General features: G+C 39.5%; 1 protein-coding gene and 1 long non-coding RNA gene across 5 annotated transcripts; one reads left to right on the forward strand and one right to left on the reverse strand.

The window, feature by feature from the left end:
* Window positions 1-4,016: 4,016 nt before the first annotated feature.
* On the forward strand, window positions 4,017-15,302 carry opn7d (opsin 7, group member d). Of its 2 annotated transcripts, none has more exons than XM_082518268.1 (6): window positions 4,017-4,347; window positions 11,331-11,421; window positions 11,493-11,655; window positions 13,816-13,943; window positions 14,064-14,398; window positions 14,715-15,302. In XM_082518268.1, the coding sequence occupies exons 2-6, from the start codon at window positions 11,331-11,333 to the stop codon at window positions 15,192-15,194; spliced, it is 1,197 nt and encodes a 398-aa protein (XP_082374394.1). In that variant the 5' UTR covers window positions 4,017-4,347; the 3' UTR covers window positions 15,195-15,302. The 2 variants fall into 2 exon arrangements, with proteins under 2 accessions (XP_082374394.1, XP_082374395.1); XM_082518269.1 differs by having other exon boundaries at window positions 11,511-11,655.
* Window positions 15,303-15,419: 117 nt separating this feature from the next.
* LOC309696833 lies at window positions 15,420-26,890 on the reverse strand. 3 transcript variants are annotated; one of them, XR_014273672.1, is made up of 7 exons: window positions 25,820-26,890; window positions 22,764-25,697; window positions 22,433-22,584; window positions 22,033-22,093; window positions 21,122-21,184; window positions 20,583-20,636; window positions 15,420-19,964 (listed from the first exon to the last, which is right to left on the reverse strand). It is a non-coding gene; the product is annotated as an uncharacterized lncRNA (long non-coding RNA). The 3 variants fall into 3 exon arrangements; XR_014273671.1 differs by lacking the exon at window positions 22,033-22,093; XR_014273673.1 differs by lacking the exons at window positions 15,420-19,964; window positions 20,583-20,636 and adding an exon at window positions 20,934-21,059 and having other exon boundaries at window positions 21,150-21,184.
* Between the last annotated feature and the right edge of the window lie 60 nt (window positions 26,891-26,950).

Raw genomic sequence — 26,950 nt, forward strand, 5'->3', positions numbered from 1 at the left:
CCCTCAGGCAGGTAGAAATGACCCTAAAGCTGCAATTTAATCCTCAACACGAAAACAGACACATGATTGAAAATCAACTAAAGCACCAGCTTATGCTTATGGCATTGTTAGTAATAGAGTAGGATCCAACATGGCTATGAATGGGTATTAAACATACTTATTTGCTTTTTTGTTTTTATCTCTTTCCAAGGTCGTTGCTTTGGAACGAAAAGCAGTCCTCTAGTAGATATTGGGGAATCATCTGTTATGTAATTTATTCTTTCATTTCTTTTTTTCTGGCAATAAAATTAAATCATTTGATACTCTTATTATTTTCTCTTTTTCGAGAACATCTCAGTCTAGAATGAAGCATCCAATAATCAGACTGACAGCTATGTGAAAAGGAAGAAAAGGGGACTTTTTTTAATATGTAAAAGCTGTTTGCTTCCCTTCGTTCAAATTATTTATTGGTAAAAAGCAGACCAATTTCCTGCAGCACCAATTAATCACATTGTAGGGCTTTATCAGATAATTCTGTACCCTGAAGCTTTCTAATCCATGCTCTTAAAAGGGCTGCGGGTTGGCCTCTGCTCTCAGTCAACTGCCACTGCTAACAAGAGCTGGAAGATTTAAGCATCTTCCAGGAAGAGAAACGTATGAAAAACAAATGATTTGTAGCCACTTTTAAGCAATATTGTCAGAGTAGTAAATTGATATTTATTTCATGTGTCAGATTTACCGGTAATGTTGGTTACATCTTTTCTGACTTTGGTGGGTAACTTTTACTTTTAAAAAACAAATGGAAATAAGAATTCCTTTGTTGATCGCTGTAGGAAAACTCATTCCCTGCATTAACCGATGCTAGACATTAGAAGGAGTAGGGCCTGGGGAGCAACTCCAGCTGTAAGGCAGTGCCTTGTTCAAGGGCACAGTGATGTGAGTATTTACTCAGCATGCTTTGATGCTGGAAGGAAACACAAGCACAAACATATCATGAAAATGCCACACATAACCACTGAGCCACCACACTGCTAAATATGTGATAAAATACAGTTGGAACTTGAGCCGTTCACCAAAGACAAAGTTCAATTTAACAGCTATCTTCTTATGTAATAAACAACAACCTTCCAAAAAAACGTTTCATTAAAAAAGTTTTTTTAAGTGAGTTAAGATGTCATATAAAAGGATATTTCTCTGACCTACATGGAAATAAATGGTGAAGTATCACTTTCCCACATCACAGCAATACATTTCATTTCAGCGGTCAAGGTCATTTTAATAGGCTTAATGTTGACTTTCCTGAAGCAATACCGATGTGTCTCCTTGGAGGATAAGTCAGAGTCAATCTAGGAACCCATCGGCTATCGTTTGCAGACTCAGCCTCAGGGAACAATCACCGATTTTTTATTTTTTTTTTAGCTGTCAGTGTAGGAAGTGGATGTCCCAGCCAAAACTTTCTGTTTTGGCTAAATCAAATAAAAAGCAAACTCATCATCAGAGAATATTGCATGTTTTGGAGACTGCAGTTTGACAAACAAAGTTCCTCATTTTCTCTTCATGTAAACTGTTTACTAGGAGTAAACAAAGTCGTCTCAAACATCACAGGTTAAAAGAACACGGAGTACAAACTGAGACCACGTAGGCTTTCCAGTACCAAAAATTTTGTTTCTTATCTATATTCCTAATCATACACAGAAATTTAGTAATTGAGATTAACTCTGTCCAAGAAAGGTCTGTCAATTTCAGTTATGGTCTGCTATGTGCGTCCAACCAACTATTTTCTTCCTATTATCCAAAGTCTGGTAATGCTGGCAGCAGTCGGGGAAGGATATTCCAGAACTCCTTTCCTCCAGCTTTTCCAGTTTTTCTTGAGGGATTCTGAGGGATTCCCAGACCTGATGCTTCCAACACCTTCTCAGCCTAGCCTGGAGTCTCCTCCCAACTGATAGTGTCCAATTAAACCTCCAAGGGGAGCTGCTCAGGACAAATCCTGATGAGACACCAAAACTACCTCCTTTTGATGCAAAGGAGCAGAAGTTCTACTTCTTGATGTCAGTGCTCCTCAATCTATCTCTAAAGGAGAGGCCAGCCACCTTACATTGGAAACTAATTTTAACTATTTGTAAAACAACCTCATTTTTTTGGCTCACTTTCTAGCTCAGATATATTTTTACATTCTGGTACAACACCTTACAGGCTGCAATGCAGGGTGGAGTAATCCACCATTTTTCAGCAGAGGACCATTGACTCAGACTCTCATTCCACACATTCGCCTGAGAACCCACTCAGAGCGTGCTGAAAGTCATGTTTTGATGGACCCAATCAAACCTCATCATCTGCAAAAAGCACAGATGTAATTCTGAGATTCCAAAAAAAAACAGTACCCATTTTGCTTTCCCAGTAGTACTATTCAGGAGGATTTAATGAGAATTTAATAGAATAAATTCTCAGTGTTCATGTTGTTCAGAAGAACAATTTCAGAATATATGTGAGAGACTCCAAAACTCTGTTAACAGTCCTGTGGAGCCTTTCAGTGGTTGAAGTATAATTCATTAAATTAAAGTGCTATTGCTACGTCCCTTATTGTTGACTGTTTTTTTTTACCACTTTGGAACAGTAAAGAAATAAGTTGTGAACACAGTTCTGGCACATTACAGTAAACATGTTGGTGAATATTTTTTGTGCATGTTGTGCTCTTTCCAGGCTAATATTAGTATCATTAATACAATGAAATAATTATAGTCAAGGTGTTTTTTCTCTCCATATTTTGTTAAATTAAATAAATTAAATTAAATTCAAAAATTGTATAAGGCAAAGTGTCTGTTGACTGCATATATAGGTTTGGGGTTTTATCTTTTTATTTGAGTATTATATTATTTTATCATGCTGATATTTCTCTTCTGATCTCAGCTTTGGACCACCTAACACATGAAAACATGATCTAGCATTGTTTAAAACTAAGTGACTTGACATTCGCGCTGTCTTCAGGTCCAGAAGGAAAGTGACTGTGCTCACTTTCAACATGATCTCTAATAATTTCCACTTGCTCTGATCACTTCCTGCCATGTCCAATATTACACTAAAGGGACATCATACTACTGCAGCCACTGGCTGTGACACTAAGTTCATCTAAACGTGTCTGAGCGAGCAGCCTGAGAAGGACCAGAACCCTGTGCTGAGGTATTAATATGACAGCCCAGCTCTTTACAGCTTTGACAGCCCTGCAGCCTCGGCACAGCTCAGCGAGTGAGCCCACGCTCCCTTAAGCAGCTTTCCATGACTGTCAGTCTGGGAGTGGTGCTGCTACAAGCAAACTGCATTGGTGGGTATGATAAAGTGGGATGACACAGCGCTTCAGGTGGAGTTCAGCTGCTCCCTACCAGGACTGGATTTACTGTGTGACCGAGGATGACACTTTATTTTCTAAAGTGGCTGTCACATTCATTTTAGACTTAAATTACAGAGAGCCACCTACAAAATTCATTTTTAGTCACAAATTACACATCAAATTCCAGATGCCAGTAGCACAGCAGCAGACATACATTGATCAGCACCATAAGCCATTGTTGCTACTTCCATTCTTTGCTTTGAACTGGGACCATGACATGAGACCATTATAAGCCAAAATGATGAAACCGTGATTGAATTCAAAATCGAATGAAAATACATCAAAACACCATTGCCTTCATTCCTATAAATTTATAATCAATTGCTGCTTTTCTCTCCTGCTGGCTACCAACCTCAAGATTCATTAATTAAGCGATTTGATACCAGCAGCTCACAGCAGCATGTGAGTCAGCTGTGGAGACTGATTTGGGAAAACCCACCTTACACACTTGAATCGCATGCACGATTCATTCATGCAAAGTGAGAGGATAATCCAAAGTGTAGGGTATGTGGGGAAAAAGTAGTGGTAGTAAGAGTGGGCAGAGGAAATGGGGAGGGGAGCGGTACTTTGAGTCATCAGTGACACTCGGATCTTACCAGTATTATGCTGATCCGTCTCTCTCTCTCCCGTTATTCTCTCTCTGGCCTGCCGTCACTGTGGGCTTTTCGTTCTCCATCAGTTGAATGCCAACAATAATGATCAGCGCACATGCTGTAAGATGCAGCGAGCATGTGTCCACCTGGCCAGCTGCATGCAAGTGTATGTCACTGAAGGGGAGGAGGATACCTTAACCGGACTCTTCAGTGTGAGGCTGAAATAGAACCAGTGCTCCCCTCTCTCTATCCTTCCCCCCCACCTCTCTCTTTTTCCTCCACTCTCTGTCTCCTTCTCGGTGGCTGGCCAAGCTCCTCTCCTCTGTGTCCTGCTCTCCACCTGGCCTCCATGAGTTTAATTGAGGACAAGCCATTCGTCCCTGGAAGGTAAGCAGCGTAGCCGCGGGGTGTCAATTTTCAGAGCAATACAAAGAGATTAGACAATAACAGAAAAAAAGAGGGGGGGATCAACAATGATGTCGCATTTATGATGAAGATGAAGGCTCAGACCTCACAGCGGACTCGTGGGACCTCCGGCAGGATTAGTGACGAGATCCTGATTATCCCACTCTGTAACAAACGAGTGCTTTTCTTTATCTGGTGGTCCAAGTTGAAGCCGTCACAACACTGACCATTTGCAAGACAGCCTGCCTTGATCCTGAGCCGCTTGCTGCACGTTGTTTATCTGGATGGGTTTGCCTGCATGCATGAACTGTTTCCTGTTGTTTTCGTTGTTGCTTGTGCAGACATATGTGATTGTGGCTCACTCAAAGCTCTCTTCGCAGAAAATCAATAAGTGTGGACAAAGACGGATTTTGTTGTGAAGTCCTTCTGTTGGATACAACATAATTTAACAAAGTGACTGAGCTCCAACTGCAGATGAGAATCAAAGGCAAATAGGAAATGAAAACAGCTGTTTGAGGGCATGACACTGACCTAATCAAAAGTTTCTTTTTCTATACTAATCAGAGATTAATCACACAATAGTTTGTGTGATATAGACTGATGAAGATGGTGATGTGCACATAGCCACAGAGGTCCATCTGAATATTATAAAACAACTTAAAATTATAAAGCTATTTTATAGCATTGTATATTAAAAAATATTTATGCCAAGTTAATCCAATTAGGATGAGCGACACGTCACATGACCAAAAGTTTGTAATTGCCTGCTTGCATCAGACCATTTATGATTAATTGCCTCAGTTGCAATCAGCTAAATGGCAATCTGTCCTCTATGTTACCACAACTGCAGAAGGTCTATGCTACAATCAAATCATGCGCCATCTCCCTTTGCTTAATTTATTTACCCGTATAATTCTGCTGACAACTGATTCACAGTTACATTAATATGATGCAGTGCTTGACTTCTTAAACACATCATGTGAACGCAGATTGCATCATATGTTAATTCTCCAGGTTACATAAGATATGTCGTATGCCCAGCAATGTTTGAAGGAGTTGCCTCCAACCATGCTGTCATGCTGCTAAAACTTGCTGTAAATATTGTACTGTGATGGCACTCGCTTGTCACTGTCAGTCACTCTCAGATGAGGTGGCAGTTCCACACAGCGACGGTGACAGTTGACTTTAATCTCACAAAGGTCTCACTAGGTTGTCGTGGCACGTACCACACAACACACTGGACATCATATTTGCTGCTTTGATTTTAAATACTGCTCAACTCAAAGGGCTTTACCACCGATTTCCAGCATCTAGTGTGGTAGAGTGCTGCTGGGTGAGGCTGTCGGTGGTATAATTATGTTGCCCTGAACTAGAACACAAGAGTTTGAGTTGTATGCACCATATCTTGCTTTCTTTTTTTTTTCCTTTTTTCTTTTTTTTGTTGACTGGTTAGGCACCAGTCAAACAGGCCTAAAGACTGGTCAGCGGTCCTTGACAACCACCAGTTGCTAGGGAAAAAATGTGTATTCGTCAACCAATTGGCAAGTGGTTGCTGGAGGCTATGGGCCATCTGTGAAACTAGCTGCTAGAGCCACCGTCACAGAGGCCTAGACACCAGTAGGAGGCGCCCGGGCACCCACCAGTCAACAGGGAAAATATATCAATTCCTCGTCTGGTTGGTAAATGGTTGCTGGAGGCTGAAAGTGGTCACAAACAGACATTTGGTGCTGCACAAAAAAAAACCTCCTTGCAATTGCTTTGGTCACTAGTCAGTTGGTACAGTTGCCATAGTTTATATGGAAGATGCTGACTTGCCTGTAAACACTCGCCTAATGGTAGTGAAACTGTCTAGTGCTATGCTGTCTATTTGACTTCAGTGAAAATAAGCTGTGGATCACACATTTGTGATAAGTGTTTCACATCGCTGGGGAGGAATGTTGGCCCACTCTTCTTTCCAGAATTGTTTTAGTAATTCAGTCAAATTGAAGGCATGAAAAGAATTTCAATATGATTTAAGTTTTTTGGTTGAATTGTTGTTGTGTTTCAGATCATTGTCCATAACCCAAGTCCTCTTTAGCTTTATGGTACAAACTGATAGCTGGATATTATCCTTCAGGATTTTCTGGTGGAGAGTAGAATTCATGGTTTTAGTGTATTAGTTTTACACCAGCTATCTGAAAATGTAACTTTTGTTTGTTCAGCCAACAGAATATTTGCCCAAAGTCTTGGGTAGACGAGCCTTTGGGTTCTTTTTGGTCAGCATTGTTTTTTCCCCCATGCCATTTTTGCCCAGTTTGTTTAGTACTGTTGTATCATGAACACTCCCCATAAAAGGAGACAAGGGAGGCCTGAAGTTCTTTAGATGTTTTTCGGGGTTCTTTTGTGACCTCCTGGATGAGTTGATGACGTGTGCTTGGAGTGATTTTGGTAGAACATCCACTCCTGGAAGGTTCACTAGTGTTCAACTTATCTCCATTTGTGGATAATGGTTCTCATCATAGTTCACTGGAGTCCAAAGGAATTAAAAGGATCTTTCACTGTAGACCGTGGTATGATGGGTTGCTTTTAGAGATCTTTTAATTCTATTCAATTCAATTCAAATTTAGCTATACAGTGCCAAACAGTTGCCTCAAGGCCCTTTTAGCCTACTTCACTTTGTCAGGCAGGTCCTATTTACATGAAGTATTGATTCAGCAGCTCTGCCAGGTAAAAAAAAAAAAAAAAAGCTACATTTTTTATTTACTCTGGTTACATTTGTCTAGTGTTAAAATTAGTTTGATGTTCTGAAGCATCCTACTTTTAGAAATACTAAAAAACAGAAAGGAAAAGGAAAGGGTCAAATACTTTTTTATGGCACTGTACACTTCTGTTTCACTCTAATAAGGATGATAATTTATAAACTAAACATAATGTTAAACCTGAAATTAGTGAGTGACACTATAAACCCCCCAGGAATTCATTTACAGAGGTCATTTCCCCATAGACGTCTATACAACCAGATATTTTTTCCCAATCAGAGGAGACGTGCCTGCTGGCTATTAGAGGGAATACAGGCTTAAGGCACTTCCACACTGGTTTCACTTTTCAGGTTATTTTTTTCAAGCATATTTGTAACACAAAAAGGCATAAATAAGTAAAAACTGCTCAATACTGCTTTGAAATGTACATATATAAACAGTGTAAATGCTCAAGGGACAGGGCTGGTAAATCAAGCCAAGCATGCAAAATTAAATGTGACACTTTGCATTCAGTTCACATTCGATCACAAACATTTTCTGATTCATAATGTCAATGCACATACACTGAGAGCCATTATAATGGAAAAGAGGGTAATTTACTTTAGATAAAAATACGAATCCTGTTGGTAACATTTTCTGAAGGAAAGAAAATGCTGGGTAACAGATTAACATTTAAACACAAATCAAAAATTGAGACTGGCTGGAAACCATGCAGATACACAACCATTGCCCTTGAGCATGTGGTCTCTTTGCTCTTTCACTCGCTGACATGCCTGTCAGCCTTTAAATGGCTGCTCATCTCCGCTGACTACAGACATTTAATGGTTATGAGTGACAGTTCTACTTTCAGTGGCACCGCAAATCTCACAGTTTGATAGCCTGCCTTAGGCAAACTTGTTGCAAACTTAATAGATAACTTGTCATGCTGACAACAGCAGTAAAACTGCAGAAAGATTATTTTAAATATCCTCTGCAAACCACATGATTCTACAGGGTCAGAGAAGGAAAGGATAGAGTGCACATGTGCTTGAAAAATGAAATAATAAGTCAGGTAAGCAGGTGATATAAGGTACATTTCTCACGTCATCATCTGGAGGTCAAAGTCCTCGTGTCCCTGTATCAAAGGCGTCCAATTATTAGTTATTCAGGCAAGCTCAGAGACATGACAGTTGTGTCATAGCCCACTCAACTTCAAAATACTCAATCTATCACAGCAGACCAATGACAGAGTTTATCTTTCCATAACAGCTCCCTTTTCATTTCCACACTCGCTATGCTGATCCGAGTATTTCATAAACTGCTGATCTGCTGGGATTTTTCCCACACAGCCATGTCTAGTGTTTACAGAGAAAACCTCCAGTACATGGCAGCCCTCTGGGTGAAAGCACCTCGTTGATGCTAGATGTCAGTGGATAATAACCAGACTGCCTTGAGCTGATATGAAGGCACCTCTGAATGCAAAACCTGTTAAACCTTGAAGCAGCAGAAAACTCGTCAGCAAATCTGCAACAACTATGTGACGCTATGATGTCAAAATGGGCCAAATGGGCCATGTCCACACTAATACATTTTCATTTGAAATTGCATCCTTTTGTCTCCATTTTTGTCACGGTCTGGAGGGCAGACCGTGGGGGATGTAGGAGAAAGGACCCAAAACGCAGACTTAATGGAATGAACAGTGGGTTTATTTACAGTGAGGTAATTGTACACCACACATTAAATCTCCAAAAGTGCTCCCTCGACTCCCGTGACGTGTCTTCTCCCAAGTGCTGGTATCCCGTGCTCTCTGCCCCTGTGCCTTCACACACCCCGTGTGTCTTGCAGTCCTGTGTTCCGCTGTCCTCCTGGGGAAAAACACAGACACAGCCGTTATGGCACCAACTCCGGCAGGCATACACTTTAACAACACTAGCAACACTGACATGGAGTCTAACTCAACGATCCTGCGCCGGAGGAAGCTCCATCGCTCTGTTAAGTAGCTCCCCCGACGATCCTGATCAGAAGCAGGTGTGTGGTAAGCTAGGCGTGACCAGCAGCTGGCAGGGCCACACCCATCAGGCCTGCAGGTGGCTGTCCTTCATCCTCCAGCCTCACACACACACACACACACACCAGCATGGAACACAAGAGCACAGTGCAGCAAACATACATCCAATACACTAATAACAATAAAGGTCCACACTGTTCACGAACCCCGAGTCCCCGGAACCGGGTCCGTGACAATTTTGGCCTTCCGTCCACACTGAGACGGCGTTTTCAGTCAAGGAAAACGCAGTGTTTTGAAAACGCTTTCTAAAGCGGATACATTTGAAAACGCCGTTTGGACAGCGAACCCGGAGCCTTTTCGAAAACGATGACACATTTTTTCTATGCTCCGCTGCTTTTATATATAATTAAGAATGGATGTCTCTAATATATCTCAGACACAGTTTAAAGAAGTTGTACCCACCTGAAAACGTATTTATGAAGGGCAACCCATCAGACAAAAGTTGGCATAAAGGGACAGGAGCTTAAATGTCTTTTAGCGTCAAACAGAGGAGCTACACATAAACCTACACATATTTTGAAATTTGAACTGTGCAAAGCTGCTTTTGTTTTATTATGGAGCTAATACAAAAATAAGCATATTATGATCCAATTAAAAGGAAGATGCACGCTTTCTCAGTTACAGAGCCAATTTTTTTTAAAAAAAAGAAAAAGCTCAGTCAGTGCTTGGTGAGAGTGCTTGAGCTTAAAAACCAGCACACTTGAGAGAGAAGCATGTGCACATTCAGATCTGTGCAAAGGATGTTTATGATTAATATCAGCTTTAAATCTTCCAAAACCTGACAGTTTCCCCTCCCAAGAGATCTCATGAGATGAAAACATGTTTTGCACAGATCTGAGTGAACACACATTTTATCAGAACACATGCTCTCACAAACTGTATCTATCCCAGCAATAACAGGGCTGATCATTAATGTGGTAACAGTGTTGCTTTTAATCAATGCTGGAGATTAGATGCGGAAAGAAATACGAAGAATTGTTTCTTCAAGGTAATTAATTTGGGGAAGAAAAGGCTTTGGAATGATAGTAAACGTGTGCTACGCCAGTTCCATCACTGATTCCTAAAACACCTGAAGGGAAATTTACTTGATTGAGAATCCATTATTGTGCTGACACAAGAATGAAGTTCATGGAGTTGAGTGGTACTAAAATGGGTCACAGCTTTGTACTCCGCTGAGTCTCCTCCACTCAGACTGACTGGACATTTCGTCATTGACTGGCGTGCTGACTTGCATAGTAATGAAGCTTCATCCCTGTGATTGCCTAAGTCCTTGAACATCAATATTGCCTCTACATCATCTCTGGTAGCTATCCAACTCTTGCTCCGCATTTCGTCCCTGCACCATCCTTTCCTTCCCAATTTCCATTGTATTTTTCATTTTCTATCAAGCAAAGTGATGCACTGAATAGCAATCATTATCTTGGTTGCAAATAGCTGGGTAAGAAGAAGCCGACTGGCTAAAGAATATGAGAAGCATGAATGCCTCTGACAGTTTTCAAGTGATGGCGAGAAGACTCCATTAAGAATCTTCCAACAATGTGTTAGAAATCCTGGAGAGCCTGTCAACTCTGTTTCATGGCAGGGAAAAAAAGAATCACACTCTCACCTCGGCCCATTATGTATCTCTTCGATCACTTCGGTGTCTGGATTGCAATTGCATGTGTGCTTGGTGAATCATGCTTAGACTGCAATTTCACAAGCTTTTTATTCCCAGAAAATCTGAGCACATTTGGTCTTAATCATAATTGTTTTGTTCCCTCAACCGCTTGTACCCCTGTTGTAAATCCTAAAAATGGCACCGTGCTTTAATTTTTTCCATCTGTCAATGCTTTTTAGATATTTGTATTTAATATGAACAGTCCTCAGCTTTTGCAGAGGATTATTTTTCTTCAAAACAGCTTTTTTAATTTATTTCTACATCTGATCCTGTAGGCTGCAGATATTTCTTGCAATAACAGCAGTAGGACAGCTTGTAGTGCACTACAGACAGTGTGCAGTGTTTGAAATGCTTCAGAAACAAAACAGTTTGCATTGATTTGATTTTACATAGTGACTACATATACTTCCTTTTTGCATGTTTTCATTTTTTTAGGATCCTAAGTTGAGTATTGACTTTTGTAAATTCCTGGATTATTTTCAGCTTTATTGACCATGAATTAATTCGAGTGGTGACATTTCAGATGGGAAATGCTTCAGACACGTCTGCTGTGTTTACCTCCACCATCTCCAAGGAGCATGACATCTTCATGGGTTCAGTCTACAGCTTATTCTGTGAGTCCACACAACATTTTTTTTATGCTTTATCCATCTTTAGCACAACTCAATCTCCTTTTCTTTCACAGGTGTACTGTCCATCATAGGCAACTCCACACTGCTACTTGTTGCTTATCACAAGCGGTCAACCTTGAAACCAGCAGAGTTCTTCATCATCAATCTCTCCATCAGTGACCTTGGGATGACACTCACTTTACTTCCACTGGCCATACCATCGGCGTTTTCACACAGGTATCGTAAAAGCTCCTTCTATATTTTTATTTCATTTCAACTTCAAATTCATTTATCAGTAATCATTAAATTTTTTTCTCTATTCACTATAAATAGCTACATGTTATAGCAAAAAAAATGGAGATTGATAAACATTTTGTGTAGTTGTGGGCCTTAACTATATTTTCAATCTAGCCCCATGTGGAAGGGCCTCCACATTTAGTGCCATTCCTAACAAACTGATGTGAATTCACCAATTTCCTTCTGCATCAGGACCAGACTGTGGAGGCCTTTTACAGTGAACTCGTTGTCACGTTCAAGAAATCAGTTTGATTCGTTTTGTGACATGAAATAGAACCAAGATGGATCCATGCTTTCATATGTCACAGCAGAAACTGAGACTCATTAACATTTTTCCAATTTTCCTATTATCTAAATTTGGTAAACCAGTGTGAACTGCAGCCTCAGTTTCCTGTTGTCAGCAGACAGAATTGTCACCTCTTCTGCTGCTTTAGCCCTTCTACTTGAAGGTTCAATGTGCTGTGTTTTTAGAGATGCTCTTACCTTGGTTGTAACAAGTGGTTATTTGACATCATCATTCTCCTCAGACATCTGGCTTCACTCAAAGAACTGCTGCTCGCTGGATATTTTCTTTTCAGCTCGCGCTTGGTAAACCCTAGAGATGGTTGTGTGGGAAAATCCCAGTAGATCAGCAATTTATGAAATACTCAGACAAGTCTATTCAGCAATCCAGCAAAAGTAAATCCGCATTCTTCGGCATTTTGATGCTTACTTTAAATTTCAGCAGGGTGTCTTCATCGTGCCTACATGCCTAAATGTATCAACATATTGCAACGTATTTGGCTAATTAGATATTTGCTTTAATGAGCAGTTTAAACAGTTATACCAAATGAAATGCCCAGTGAGTATATGTTACAACATGTCTAACCTAAAAATCTATAAAAAAATGACTTTTAACAGATTTCCTGTTAAAGTTTGTGCAGTTCCTTTTTTTCTGTCACTCTGTCTAAATACCTACTTACATTTTCATCATTGACCTCAAACTCCAACTCTTGCTGGGAAAATCAACAGTGCAAAACTCTGAATGAAAACATCTTCAGTGGAGGACACTGCAGTTTCCAAGCCTGACGAAGACGTGTTACGTCACGAGCATTACCAGGTGTTTGCTTTCGGCTTTGTTTTTTGTTTTTGTCTTCACACTCACAGAGTTTTGCACTGTCAGTTTGCCCTGAGTTCAACAGCTACATCCCAAGAGAGGGCATCTGGCAAAACTGCGGTACATGTCATGAAAATGTCACCATTTCGGTAAACAAAAATAAATCTGTGGTCTCTGTCACTCACCACCATTCTTAGTTGCCAGATTTAGCTGCCTGTGAGTTGCTCTTCCCAGAAACTCATATTCAAATCAAGGGTCTCTGCTGTTACAAGGTGGAGGAGATCTAGTATGCATTTCATACGTGAAAAAGTGATCATAATCTGACTTGCAAAGAGCAATTCCAGCACTGCAGGAGAGCTTCAGTGCTCACAAAGAAACATTAAGGTGGAGCACATTTACGTGAGGTCTCTTGTCCTTGTTTTTTATTGACACAATATCCAGAGGTCCTTTGGTGCAATTAGCTTAGCAAACAGTCAGAAAATAGTCATCTATCAACCAAAAATATACTTTTTAAAAACAAAATAATGCGAACACTTTTGCAGACACAAGATACATGACGGCCTCCAGTAATAATAATGTACCTGATTTAAAATGTATTGTTCTAAATTAGCTTAACTGAACCTCTGGTTTTGAACAGGGGCTTATTGTTGTTAGAAGAGATTAATAATAACCAAGAAAGAATGAGAATGAGGAAAAGTGAGAACATTTTGGAAAGTGGTTTATTTCATCCTAAATGCCTGAATGCAACTGAAATGGATCATGTTCCAGCAGGTACTCTTAATACTGTATCAGATTGCAGAATAAATATAAACAAATTATATTGGAAATCTATGTTCGGGATGGAGAGGGCTTCCCAAAGCTTGTTATTATACTTCTATCCTCACACTCAATAAAAAGACCCTCCAAAGCTGTGACTGAAACTCTACAGTTACACTCAAACAGGGAGCAGTTTTCTGGGCCCTAGCCTCTATTACATTTTTTTTACTCATTGTCTGTGTGTACAGGTGGCTGTTTGGAGAAATCATCTGCCAGGTGTATGCTATGTGTGGAGTGCTGTTTGGTCTCTGCAGCTTGACAAACCTCACAGTGCTTTCCTTAGTGTGCTGCCTTAAAGTCTGTGTCCCCAACCACGGTGAGGGTGGAATAAATTGATAAGCATGATGTTGTCAAAGCTACAGAAAGTTTACCAGCAGCAGGAGTAAAACGAGCATAATAACTTCAAGGCACCTTTTTCTATTTCCTCTCTTATCAGGTAACAACTTCTCCTCGTCACATGCCCACCTCCTGGTGGCTGGAGTTTGGTGTTACGCGTCTGTGTTTGCTCTGGGGCCACTGGCACACTGGGGACATTACAGTCTTGAGCCTTATGGGACAGCGTGCTGCATTGACTGGCATGCACCCAACTATGAGCTTTCAGCTTTGTCTTATATTATCTGCCTTTTCTTCTTTTGCTATGTAGTCCCCTGCACTATCATCTTCCTCTCCTACACTTTCATTCTGCTGACCGTGCGGGGCTCACGTCAGGCCGTCCAGCAGCATGTGTCACCACAGGCCAAGAGCACCAATGCACACGCTCTCATTGTCAAGGTCAGAGGTTATGGCTGTGTCGCTTCAGCACCACTGACTATAGCTTTTATAGCTAACAGGATCTGAGTAGGATATGAAAACATAAATAATTAGAAGGTTATAAATTAAATTGATTACTTTCTTTATCTCTGTACAGTCTTCTGATGCATATGTAGACTTCTGAGTGGATAGATTCAAAACTAAAGTTATAATACTTAAGATATATGTTTTCATACAAATTTGCCACTAACATGAAACTAAATTCTGCATGTCATGTTTTTTGTTCAATGTTGTTTGAATATCTGCATGCATATGTGTGAATGCTCCTTCTCCACAGCTGTCTGTAGCAGTGTGCATAGGCTTCCTGGCTGCTTGGTCTCCATATGCTGTCGTGGCCATGTGGGCTGCTTTTGGGGATGCCACGCAAGTTCCTCCTGCTGCTTTTGCCCTTGCTGCAGTGTTTGCCAAGTCTTCTACCATCTACAACCCTATGGTCTACCTCCTGTGTAAGCCCAACTTTCGCGAGTGTTTATACAGAGACACTTCGATGTTACGACAGAGGATCTACAGGGGCAGTCCGCAGTCCGAGCCGAAAGAACGATTCGGATCCACATCACAGCGCAACAAGGACATGAGCGTCTCCACGCGCTTTTCAAATGGACAGCAGGAGAGCTACGGGGCGTGTCTGCACTGCACTGACAATGCAGCTCTGTGTCATGTGACACCCCAAAGGACTGCCTGCATCCTGACTGGATCCACCTACACAGAGGTGACAGTCGGCCAACTCTCAGCCAAACCACAGGCCGAGTTCCTCTAGTGGAACAGCCTGATTCTTTCATAAAGCAAACAAAGGACGACACGTGATCAAAAAGACAAAGAGGTTACTGAACAATAAAGTCTCAATGAGACTTCACCACCTTTGCAAGGACCTTTCATGTCATCCTTTCTGAGTGACTCTTTCATTGTGAAATGAAAACATGATACAAAAACTTCTCGGAAGATTTGCCACAAAAAAGTATACTTGCAATGTCTTGACGTCTACTTCTGTGTCAGCTTGTTTCCTGTTTCATTTAAATGTGCAGTAATTTAACAGGATTCCAAGAGAGCAGAAAATGAGACAGCAGAACCCCCTCCAGCTTAAAGGTTAATTAGGAAAATGTGTACCTCAGTGTGCATCATGAGGATAAACTATGTTTAATATTCCACCAGCGCCAACTGAGTATATTATAAGGCAAGGCAAGGCAAGGCAAGTTTATTTGTATAGCACAATTCAACAACAAGGTGATTCAAAGTGCTTTACAGAGACATTAGAAACAAGAACAAATAAAAAGCATGATTTAAAATTGATTAAAACAAGCAAATAAACTAACTAACTAATTAACAAACAAACAAACAAACAAAACAGTATATAAAATCAAAACAGATAAAATCAGAACAGTAGATAAAATCAGTAGTTAAATGTAAGTTTTGAAATTTAAGCTTAAAGTGTGGATTTGGTGCTTTATTCAAATGCAGCTGAGAACAGGTGAGTCTTCAACCTGGATTTAAATAAACTGAGTGTTTCAGCTGATCTGAGGCTTTCTGGGAGTTTGTTCCAGATATAAGGAGCATAAAAGCTGAATGCAGCTTCTCCGTGTCTGGTTCTGACTCTGGGAACTGATAAAAGACCGGATCCAGATGACCTGAGGGATCTGGATGGTTCATACTGGGTCAGGAGGTCATTGATGTATTTTGGTCCTAAACCATTCAGAGCTTTATAGGCCAGCATCAGAACTTTAAAGTCTATCCTCTGACGGACAGGCAGCCAGTGTAAGGACCTCAGAGCTGGACTGATGTGGTCCACTTTTTTGGTCTTAGTGAGGACTCGAGCAGCAGAGTTCTGAATGAGCTGTAGTTGTCTGACTGATTTTTTAGGTAGACCTGTAAAGATGCTGTTACAGTAATCAAGCCTACTAAAGATGAATGCATGGACTAGTTTTTCCAGGTCCTGTTGAGACATCAGATCTTTTATCCTTGAAATATTCTTGAGGTGATAGTAAGCTGACTTTGTTATTGTCTTAATGTGTTTTTCTAAGTTTAGGTCTGCATCCATCACTACACCCAAATTTCTCGCCTGGTTTGTGGTTTTTAGATGTATAGATTGAAGTTCTCTGGTGACCTGTAATCGTTTTTCTTTGGCGCCAAAGACTATTACCTCAGTTTTGTTTTTGTTTAGCTGGAGAAAATTGTGGCACAACCAGTCATTGATTTCCTCAATGCATTTACCAAGAGCCTGTACAGGGCCTCGGTCTCCTGGTGACATTGTGATATATATTTGTGTGTCATCTGCATAGCTGTGATAGTTTATTTTGTTGTTGTTTATAATCTGTGCCAGTGGGAGCATGTAGATGTTAAACAGAAGGGGTCCCAAGATGGAACAAACAAACACTTGTCTGCTCAGATGTGAAGTTACCTATTGATACAAAGTATTTCCTGTTTTCTAAGTATGTCTTGAACCAGTTTAGTACAGTTCCTGAAAGACCTGTCCAGTTCTCCAGTCGTTTGAGTAATATGTTGTGGTCAACTGTATCAAATGCTGCACTGAGATCCAGTAAAACTAGGACTGACATTTTTCCACTGTCTGTATTCAGACATATGTCATTAAACACTTTGGTCAGAGCAGTTTCAGTGCTGTGGTTCTGTCTAAAACCTGACTGGAAGGCATCATAGCAATTATTCTGTTTTAAGAAGTAACTGAGCTGTTGAGAAACTGCTTTTTCAATGATCTTACTTAAAAACGGGAGATTTGAGATCGGCCTGTAGTTGTTCATTTGTGTCTTGTCAAGATTGTCCTTTTTCAGTATAGGTTTGATTACAGCAGTTTTTAGTGATTCTGGAAACACACCTGATAATAAAGAAAAGTTGACGATCTGTAACAGGTCTGACTCTAAAGTCTTTGAGACCTTTTTGAAAAAACTTGTTGGCAGGACATCTAAACAGCAGGAGGAGGAGTTCAGTTGACCTAAGATGTCCTCCAGGTCTTTGCTGTTAATAGGTTGAAACTGTTTCATGGTGTTTAAACAGTTTTTTGGTGGACACAGTACATATCCTGGATCTGCTGTTGATGTACCAGTTGCTTGTCTAATTTTTTGGATTTTTTCAGTGAAGAATTTGGCAAAGTCATTGCAGGCCATGGTCGAATGAAGTTCAGCTGCCACTGACACAGGAGGGTTTGTTAGCCTGTCAACTGTAGAAAATAAGACCCGAGCATTATGGCTGTTTTTAGTGATGATGTCAGAGAAGTAGGACCTCCTTGCATTCCTCAGTTGTAAATTATAATTGTGAAGTTTCTCTTTATAAATGTCATAATGAACCTGGAGGTTTGTTTTTCTCCATCTGCGCTCAGCTTTCCTACACTCTCTTTTTTCTTTTTTCACCAGTGTGGAGTTTCTCCATGGAGACTTTTTCCTTCCAGAGATAACCTTCACCTTAATGGGAGCAATAGTGTCCATTACATTTAACATGTTAGCATTGAAGCTATTGACGAGCTCATTGACTGACCCTCTGGGCAGGTCAGGTGTTAATGGGAAGACCTGGTTAAAAATTGCACTACTGTGTTCAGTTATACACCGTTTTGTGATCACTGTTGTTGATATATTTGTGTGGGCTGAGATTTTACTTTCAAAGAAAACACAGTAATGATCAGACAGGCCCACATCAGACACAGTAACCTTTGAAATGCTCAGGCCTTTGGAGATCAGTAGGTCAAGAGTGTGTCCTCTATTATGTGTGGCCTCTGTTACATGCTGAGTCAGCCCAAATTTGCCCAGAGTGTTACTCAGGTCTTTAGTCCCTTTGTCCTGAGGGTTGTCCACATGAATGTTAAAATCCCCAACAATAATTACACAGTCAAAATCAACACAGATCACAGACAGCAGTTCACTGAGGTCATTAAAAAAGTCTGTGCAGTATTTGGGAGGCCTGTAAACATTAAGAAACACAACTTTGGATGGGCCCTTCAGCTGTAAAGCCACATATTCAAAAGACTGAAAACTTCCAGGAGATAGCTGCTTACATTGAAATGATTCATTAAATAAGAACGTATTGCAGTCAAGGACTGTGAAAAAGATTGTTTAGGTTTCTTTACATTGAGGACCGTGATACTGTACGTAAAGGGGTATTCAACCTAAAATGATCAAGTATTCACCGCCTGTAGGAGTGAATGTCTGATCTAATGTTTTGTCCTTGTCAATAGTGGGATGTACTGTAACTGAGACATAAAATCAAACTGGCAGCTGCAGTTTTCTGAGATGAACAACACAACCAAATTTCCCCACTTCGTCCAGCCTGCAGGGTCTTTGAGAGGTTTAATGTTAGAGAGAGTGCTGTAAGCAGAAGATCACTTCAGTCAAGAGGCCTGTACTTGCAGGGCTCCAGTGCAGCATGTAACCTGCAGTCATTTTCTAAACAGAGACTGTAGAACAAAATAGTTCCACATTAATTTGTACATAAGTTTAGATTTTTATTTCATAAAAAGCACTGCATGTGACTCCCTTTGGTTTATAGAAACTCCCATTTCAGTTGTGGGGCCTCGCTTCTCTTCTTATTTGGATCTTAGCAAACCAATATTAAAGGGAACCCACGCTATTAAGAAAACTTAATAACCTGTCATTTCAAATCATTCTATTTAAACAATCGACTGATTAGGAATCAAGGAAAATCAGTTTCAGCAATATTTTACATCAGTACAAAGAGAAAGATTTCCAAAGTAGGCCATGGTTAAGACTGAAGGTCCTTGAGAATTATTTTGCTTTACAGAGATTTTGTCTTGCAGTTTATTTTCTGCTAAAAATATGCATTTACATCCATTAGTTAAAAAAGCGATTCCTTTACAGCAACGATGATGTCTTTTCATCCATGTCAATGCAAAAATACAAAGAACTATGTTAGATTTAATTTTAGTTTCTTTTATAATGTGGTCCTGTGCTGTGTGACATCATGTGTATGTATATATGTTTAAAAAGTATCATGTATGTATTTATTTCATTATAAAAAAAGTTCTTGTTTAGTATTATTTACTAAAAACACAAAAACAAACGGATCATTGCATTGTTTTGGGGGCACAGAAAGTTGCATCATCTGACAGAAAGTGAGATTTCAGAAAGATTGAAATAATTTCAAATTATTCATAAAAACACTTTAAAACATGAGGGGAAATTGTAAACACAAATTTTACTGAAAACGATCGTAGAACAGAGATTATAATGGAATGTTTAAAATCAGCTCTTATTTTCTGTGAATGAGGCAATCTTAAATTTTTTTTTTCCGAGCACTTTAATTATCTGTGAGGAAGCTGCTTTGCTGGGTGTTCATTAACTTGGGAGCACAGCAGGTTCAAATTTACTGCCAATGCAATTTTCCATAAAGCAGTTTATTGACATTATAGGAGACACCTCTGTTTAAAATTCCACAGATGGTGTGCGTTGAGCATGAAATTTGCTCTCAGTTTTTAGAGAACTGCATTAGCGTTTTTGTGAAGAAGCTGGATTTGAAAAATGAAGCCAAATCATCCAAATGTCCTGCTTGTCCTGCAGTGGATATGGCATTTCTGGAAGGGAAAAAGGCATAAATAAATGAATAAATATTGGTCTGAATGAGGATAACCTTGGACAGCTTTGGTTTTAGGACTTGAGAAACAACCATCTTTGTGTGCCACACACAACATTTCAGGAGAAATCTTTCTGAGAAGGCTAATCAAAAATCAAAATTCACATTGATAGCAAAGCTGCAACTGTGAGGTTGCCTTTCCTATGACGATTACATGCATGTGCGTTTTAAAACATATAGGAAGCCCCATCTCTGTAATGAAAAGTAAAATCTATAGGGCATATGACCTAAAGTGATGTACTTGTATTTTTGCTAAACTGAGCTGAAATGAAAATCTTAACCGCAATCCCAACAGGGAGCACAAGAAAATATGCATGAAGGATCAACTTAGATGCAAAGTAATTTATTTTCCCCCAGTTTGAAAAAAAAAAGTGCCTGTAGGATAAGCTTTCACTGGCAACCAATATAGGGAAGCAATGAGATACAGCCAGAGGAGGAATTAAAAGAAAAATAACTGATATGGCACATCGCATTAAGAGAAACTGGCAGTATAGTCCTACTTGGGTGCATACTGTAGCTGGGTGCATTTTTGAAACTGTGTATAAAAACAATTATTTACCTTTTTGATTACTGAGACTAATCATGTGAGATTCTTCATTCTGGTCCGTGCAGTCTGTTTGTAGAGCCAGATGGAAATTGATCGGTAAACATGATTGAGATTATTACTGAGTACACAGTTTTACCATTAAAGACTAAGTTTACCCAGCACAGCACTCAATTATGAAATAAAGCTTCAATTCAACAGCCACTTCAGAAATAATCGCTGCTTCTCTTATCTTCATGTGAATTTCCTCTTTTCAGTCCCAATCTCCATCACCAACTCTCTTATCCTCAGTTTGTCTGTTCCTCTTAAAAGCCCAGACTATGACTTCCCATACCAACTGTTCTTGTGCACTCAGACAACTCAAGACATCATTTTAGTGCAAAACACAATTTATTTTGGCGGGTTTAATTCTCTGCTAGTCGTCACTGCCTTGAAGGTCACTAGAAGAAGGATTTTTGCTCTTAAACATGGATATGTGAGAGAAAGGCAGGTCTATGAGAGACAAAGGAGAGAGATTAAAAACTCCTCTATGAGTTTAGGCTCTTTCATCTTACCTCTGGTCGAGGAAAACCACAGTCATACCTGGCAGAATCACCCTGATGTCAGGCTGTGACCTCCTGTGTAAATTAAAATGTATCTGGTTATCATAGTGCACTGAATCACATATTTTACTAACACTGAACTAATTTTTCAGTCAATTAGTTGATTAATCAGTCTATCAGCTAAGATTTCTGTTGGATCAATGAATTGCTTAATATGGAGCCTATTTTCTTTCTTGGCTCTATATGATGTTAGGGAGAGCAAATATCCATAACACGGTCATCCAGGAGAATATCTCTGACTATGACTGCAGCGGTTCCACCCAGCTGTTATTCACACTTCCTCTTTATGAGCAGCATCCAATCAGATAATAATTTAATTTGGAGGAGCTAAAATTGCTTCATGCAAAACAAGGATGAACTTTATAAGATAAATACTCATTATTTTGAACCGTAACACATGCACAGTGACTAAAGATTTGGTGCTGGAAATGAGCAGAAAAGGTCCATTTTATTTAATTAATTTATTTTTAAAAATTTTAAGTAGAATTTTAAATCAGTTAAAATCTTGGAAAATGAGGTCAAAATTTAGCACTCTACGATACACATACAAAGTATTTACGGTAACTCTCTAAGTAAATTAGTGTTTAAGATCCAGGACGTGATGTTAAAAAGCTGACATAAAATACGTTTATTAAACACAGTATGTTTTTATTAGAATAATGAAAAGAAATATAAAGAAAACAAATGACCTGAAAATGATTATTCAGCAGAAAAACCAGACATGAAAGTTAGTGTTAGGTGCAATACTACATCTCAGCAAGATTTAACATTACAACTAAGGTCTGCAATAGACTGTGAGTAATTACTGTGCACTTCTTGTAAGGTTTCACTATATTTCATCTTCAACAGAGGGTGAAAGTTACATTCTAACCCAAACTTTGACACCGTGGCTCTGCTTGGTTTTTCCCAGCATGCTGGTGCCCTCTAGTGCATACAAACAGAAAGACAGTGGAAAGACAATAAGCCTTCATTTAGTTATATGTAAACAGATATTGTAGAAAGGTGTATGATTATTATTATAAATTTTGGGGGGAAATAATACATTTTCACATATCAAAGGGGGGAAAAAACAAGGAAGAAAATAAAAAACTGAACCACAAAGAGCAGAGGAACAAATGTGCTGTCTATTGATTAATGGAATATACACACTTTCTGGCCACTTCATTAGATGCACATTGATAGTACCTGGTTGGACCTTATTTTGCCTTATTTCAAAACTGCCCTAATTCTTCATGGTATAGAAATGCTGGGAAGATTCCTCACCGATTTTGGTCCATATTGAGATGATAGCATCAGTTGCTGCAGGTTTGTCAGCTGCACATCCATGATGCTAATCTCCCCTTCCACCACATCCCAAAAGTGGATTGAAACTGGCATGTTATCCTGCTGGAAGCAGCCATCAGATGATCTGTACACTGTTCATAAAGTGATGGATATGGTCAGCAACAACACTCAGGAAGGCTGTGACATTTAAATGATGCTCAGCTGGTACACCATTAAACCACCACCACCAGTTTGAATCAAGTCTTTCAAGCTTTCATGTTGTTTACATCAAATTCTGCCCATTTTGTAGTGAAACTGATACTCATCATACATGGCAACACTTTTCCAGTCTTCTGTTGTCCAAATTTGGTCAACTTTTGCGAAGTGTAGTCTTCGTTTCCTGTTTTTAGTTGACAGGAGGGGCACCCAGTGTGGTCTTCTGCAGCCAATCCCATCTGTTTCAAAGTTTGACATGCTGTGGGTTCAGAGAAGCTCCCCGGTATACATTGGCTGTAATGAGCAGTTGTTTGACTTCAAAGTGGTTGTGCGGAACATGCCAATAGATCAGCAATTTTTAAAATGCTCAGCCCCCCATCTGGCTCCAACAGTCTAGTATCTTTCGTCCTCATTCTGATGCTCACTCTGAACTTTAGCAGGTTGTCTTCACTATGCTTACATGCCTAAATGCAGTGATTTACTGCCATGTGATTGGCTGACTAGATATTTGTGTTATCTGTGTTATATCTTTATCTCTGACCAACGCCCGGTCGAAGATAAACATATCAGGTCAATGCTGATGCTGATGGACATCTGAAACAGGCAGTTCATGCTTGAATTTGTTGAACAGAACAAGGGAACAGAAAACCTTAAGGACAAAGTGGCAAATAAAGACTAACACCTCCTTCAACCTCCTATATATTGGAATAACATTAAGCTGCATAATCTTTATTTTTCCAATACCCATAATTCCATAAAATTCATCTTTATGTATCCTGTAGCTGTAAATAAGTGGTGGATAAAATTACTTTTAAACTTATTACTGCATTAACACATCCCAAGCAGATACTGGATGTCTGCAGACACTGTCCATTGCCTGGGGATGAGCTCCAACTGAAACAGGTGATCAAACCTTCATCCCGCATGTGTTTGAAGGAGAAACTGGGGAAAACATACACGATAACAGGTAGCACATGCAAACTCCACAGATAAGACCGCTGCCTGAGCATGAACTCTGCTGTGAGCACTAAAAACTGAGCCACAATGTTACTGTGGCAAAAGAGTCAGTACGTCAGTACGTTCCAAAACTGGTATTTAGGTTTACATTTTAAGATGTGCTTCTGCATACTGGCGCTTTTTGCAGAATGCAAGCCAGCATGTTTTTGAGGGTTTTTTTGTCTGTGTCAGCTACACATAATGCATGACTGTCAAAGTACAAAGTGCCGTTATGATGGAGTATATCCCAGTTGTACGCATTCTGCATGCAGCAATACATATTTTGTAAGAGCAGCTGTGGTATGCATTAAAGGGAAAAAATATTCAGTTTGGGATGCAGCCCAGAAAATTAAAAACACCTGTGTGTGTCTGTGCACTCCTAAATAAGATACAGTATGACAACCTCGTGCTGCACCCTCGTGCTTTTCCTTCACATGTCCACTGGTCATTAGGACCAAAAATATATTAAATCATTTTGAGGATTTAAACACAAGTAGAAGAAGTAGAAACACCAAACATCAGATTACCACATGAGAAGCATTTATGATGGACTGCTTTAAGAATCCACACCTGATCATGTGTGAAATGAAACTTGTCAGACTTTACAGCAGTAATCGCAGTAATTTGTTACTTTTTCTTTCAATACAACATCTGTCAGTGAGAGAAATTATATAATCACATAGGTTTTTAAATGACTTTCCTTTTTTTACATGAATAAGTTAAGAGTCTGAGGACAAACCAGTTTGACTCACTGAATTTAAGCCCACTGGGGCATGAAGCCTCTGAAAAGCATTGCTTGTGAGCTGTTTTCTTTAAGACATAAAACATTAGCTAATGTGTAAAAAAAAAATTAAAAAAAATTGAATTGTTACATGATTCTGAGTGTGCTTTAGTTTTAAGAAACATCAGTTTAACAGAAACATAAAACAGTTATTTAGTGCTTTTCTTGCACAAATGGACAACCTAAAACTAAAAAGGAGTCATGCTGTCAAATGTGACAAACAGTAGGCCAATTATATCTTTTTTTATATCAATACAATTGCATTTTTTTACTTTGTGATTTTCTCCCATTAATATCTCTTTCTTCAGATCTAAATGTATAAGGTCTTCATCTTAAGCAGATGTCACTCAGATATGCACAAAATATGAAGTAGCTTATCTTAACTGCATCCATAAACTGTGCCCCCTCAATCATTAGCAAATAAATTAAGCATAGAATAGAATAGTTTAGATTTTAGTGTAGAAGTTGGAAGCAGTATAACATAGCATTACCTAAAGTCTAAGTAAAACCAGGGCCATCACTGCCTTCTGGTTGGCGCCTCAGGTCAATCTGGTCCCACACCTCCAGACTCACAAACAGCTTCTTCCCCTGGGCCATTCGGACTGTCAATAAACACTATCCCCCCACGCACACGCACCTCACCAATCTGAGCCAATGTTTGAGTAACCTTATCACTCAGGCCACTCACACACGGACTCTATTCAGACCAAGTCTTTTCTTTGCACTACCTCCAAGCACTCTGTGACTATTTTGTTCTCCAGTGTGTGACTTTCTATTATTTATATATATTCCCTTGTTTTGTATATATATCCCTCTTGATTGATTCCTGTTTGCTATTTATCCCTGCTGTCTACTATTTATATTTTATTCTGGCACAGTTGGTGTGCAGTACCCACAATTTTGTTGTACATGTACAGTGACAATAAAGGACTATTCTATTCTATTCTATTCTATGTAGATTAAAGCTCTCCTTGAGGAAAGTACTTACATATAACAAATTAAGAGTTGTTTCCATGCTGTTATCATACATTATCAAACATTATATTGTATATTAAATAGTACTCTCAACTGGGACTGGTGGAAAAGTTGAGAATTGGGAGTGGGCAGTTTTATGGAGTACTTGCATATATGTATGTCTTGGTAACTTTATTGTAGTGGTGATTGGGGCATAAGAGTACTTTAGGTACTTAACATATGGGATCTCCATGGAGTATGACGTTTGCAGATGACAATGTGAACTATGGTGAGAGTAGGGAGCAACTGGCAAACAGCCTGGAGGGAAGAAGAATAAATGTCAGTAGACATAAGACAAAATACATGTGTGCAAATGACAGGGAGAGATGTGTCAGAGTGAAGCTGCAAGGAGTAGAGGTAGTTAAGGTAGATTAGTTTACCTGGGAGAGAAGGATGTTAGGTTAGGGTGAGATGGATTCAGATGATCTGTGGCGACTATTAAAGGGAGCAGCGAAAAAGGAAAAAGAAAATAGGCCATATTTTCTGGATAGATGGATGGAATTCAAAATCCTGCTCCTCACATACGAGGTCTTAAATAATCAGGCCCCATCTTATCTTAATGACCTTGTAGTACCATATCACCCTATTAGAGCACTTCGCTCTCACTCTGCAGGCCTACTTGTTGTTCCTAGAGTATTTAAAAGTAGAATGGGAGGCAGAGCCTTCAGATTTCAGGCCCCTCTTCTGTGGAACCAGCTTCCAGTTTGGATTCGGGAGACAGACACTATCTCTACTTTCAAGATTAGGCTTAAAACTTTCCTTTTTGCTAAAGCATATAGTTAGGGCTGGACCAGGTGACCCTGAATCCTCCCTTAGTTATGCTGCAATAGACGTAGGCTGCCGGGGGATTCCCATGATGCATTGAGTTTTTCCTTTCCAGTCACCTTTCTCACTCACTATGTATTAACAGACCTCTCTGCATTGAATCATATCTGTTATTAACCTCTGTCTCTCTTCCACAGCATGCCTTTTATCCTGTCTTCCTTCTCTCACCCCAACCGGTCGCAGCAGATGGCCGCCCCTCCCTGAGCCTGGTTCTGCCGGAGGTTTCTTCCTGTTAAAAGGGAGTTTTTCCTTCCCACTGTCGCCAAAGTGCTTGCTCATAGGGGGTCATATGATTGTTGGGTTTTTCTCTGTATCTATGAAGCGCCTTGAGGCGACTTTTGTTGTGATTTGACGCTATATAAATAAAATTGAAATTGAAATTGTGTTGCACTTTGCAAAAGTCCTTGAGCACTACTTAGACAGCTAGAGACCAGTATTGTTAGAGGAAGACTAACTTTAATGACAATGAACATAACTAATGGAAAGCACTCTTTTGCTGTTCTAATAAGTATTCTTATGAATAATTGATTAAAAATTATTTAAATATCTGAATTTCTTTTCAACTTAAGCTTGAATAGTGAAATGTGTGATTTCTTGTTTTTTTTTAATACCACAGGTACTTTTATAATGTTAGTAGTTTTTAAAAAAAAAAAATATTTGTGGCCATTTATATCAACTGGCTGTTG

Source organism: Aulonocara stuartgranti, assembly GCF_965226115.1.
Source record: "Aulonocara stuartgranti genome assembly, chromosome: 20".
Taxonomy (NCBI): domain Eukaryota; kingdom Metazoa; phylum Chordata; class Actinopteri; order Cichliformes; family Cichlidae; genus Aulonocara; species Aulonocara stuartgranti.

Bases quoted from the DNA above. Each gene is read 5' to 3' on its own strand.
- opn7d (XM_082518268.1), top strand. From the start codon at position 11,331: ATGGGAAATGCTTCAGACACGTCTGCTGTGTTTACCTCCACCATCTCC. The intron at 11,656-13,815 runs GTATCGTAAAAG...CTGTGTGTACAG, and splicing joins CCATCGGCGTTTTCACACAG to GTGGCTGTTTGGAGAAATCA. The intron at 14,399-14,714 runs GTCAGAGGTTAT...CCTTCTCCACAG, and splicing joins CACACGCTCTCATTGTCAAG to CTGTCTGTAGCAGTGTGCAT.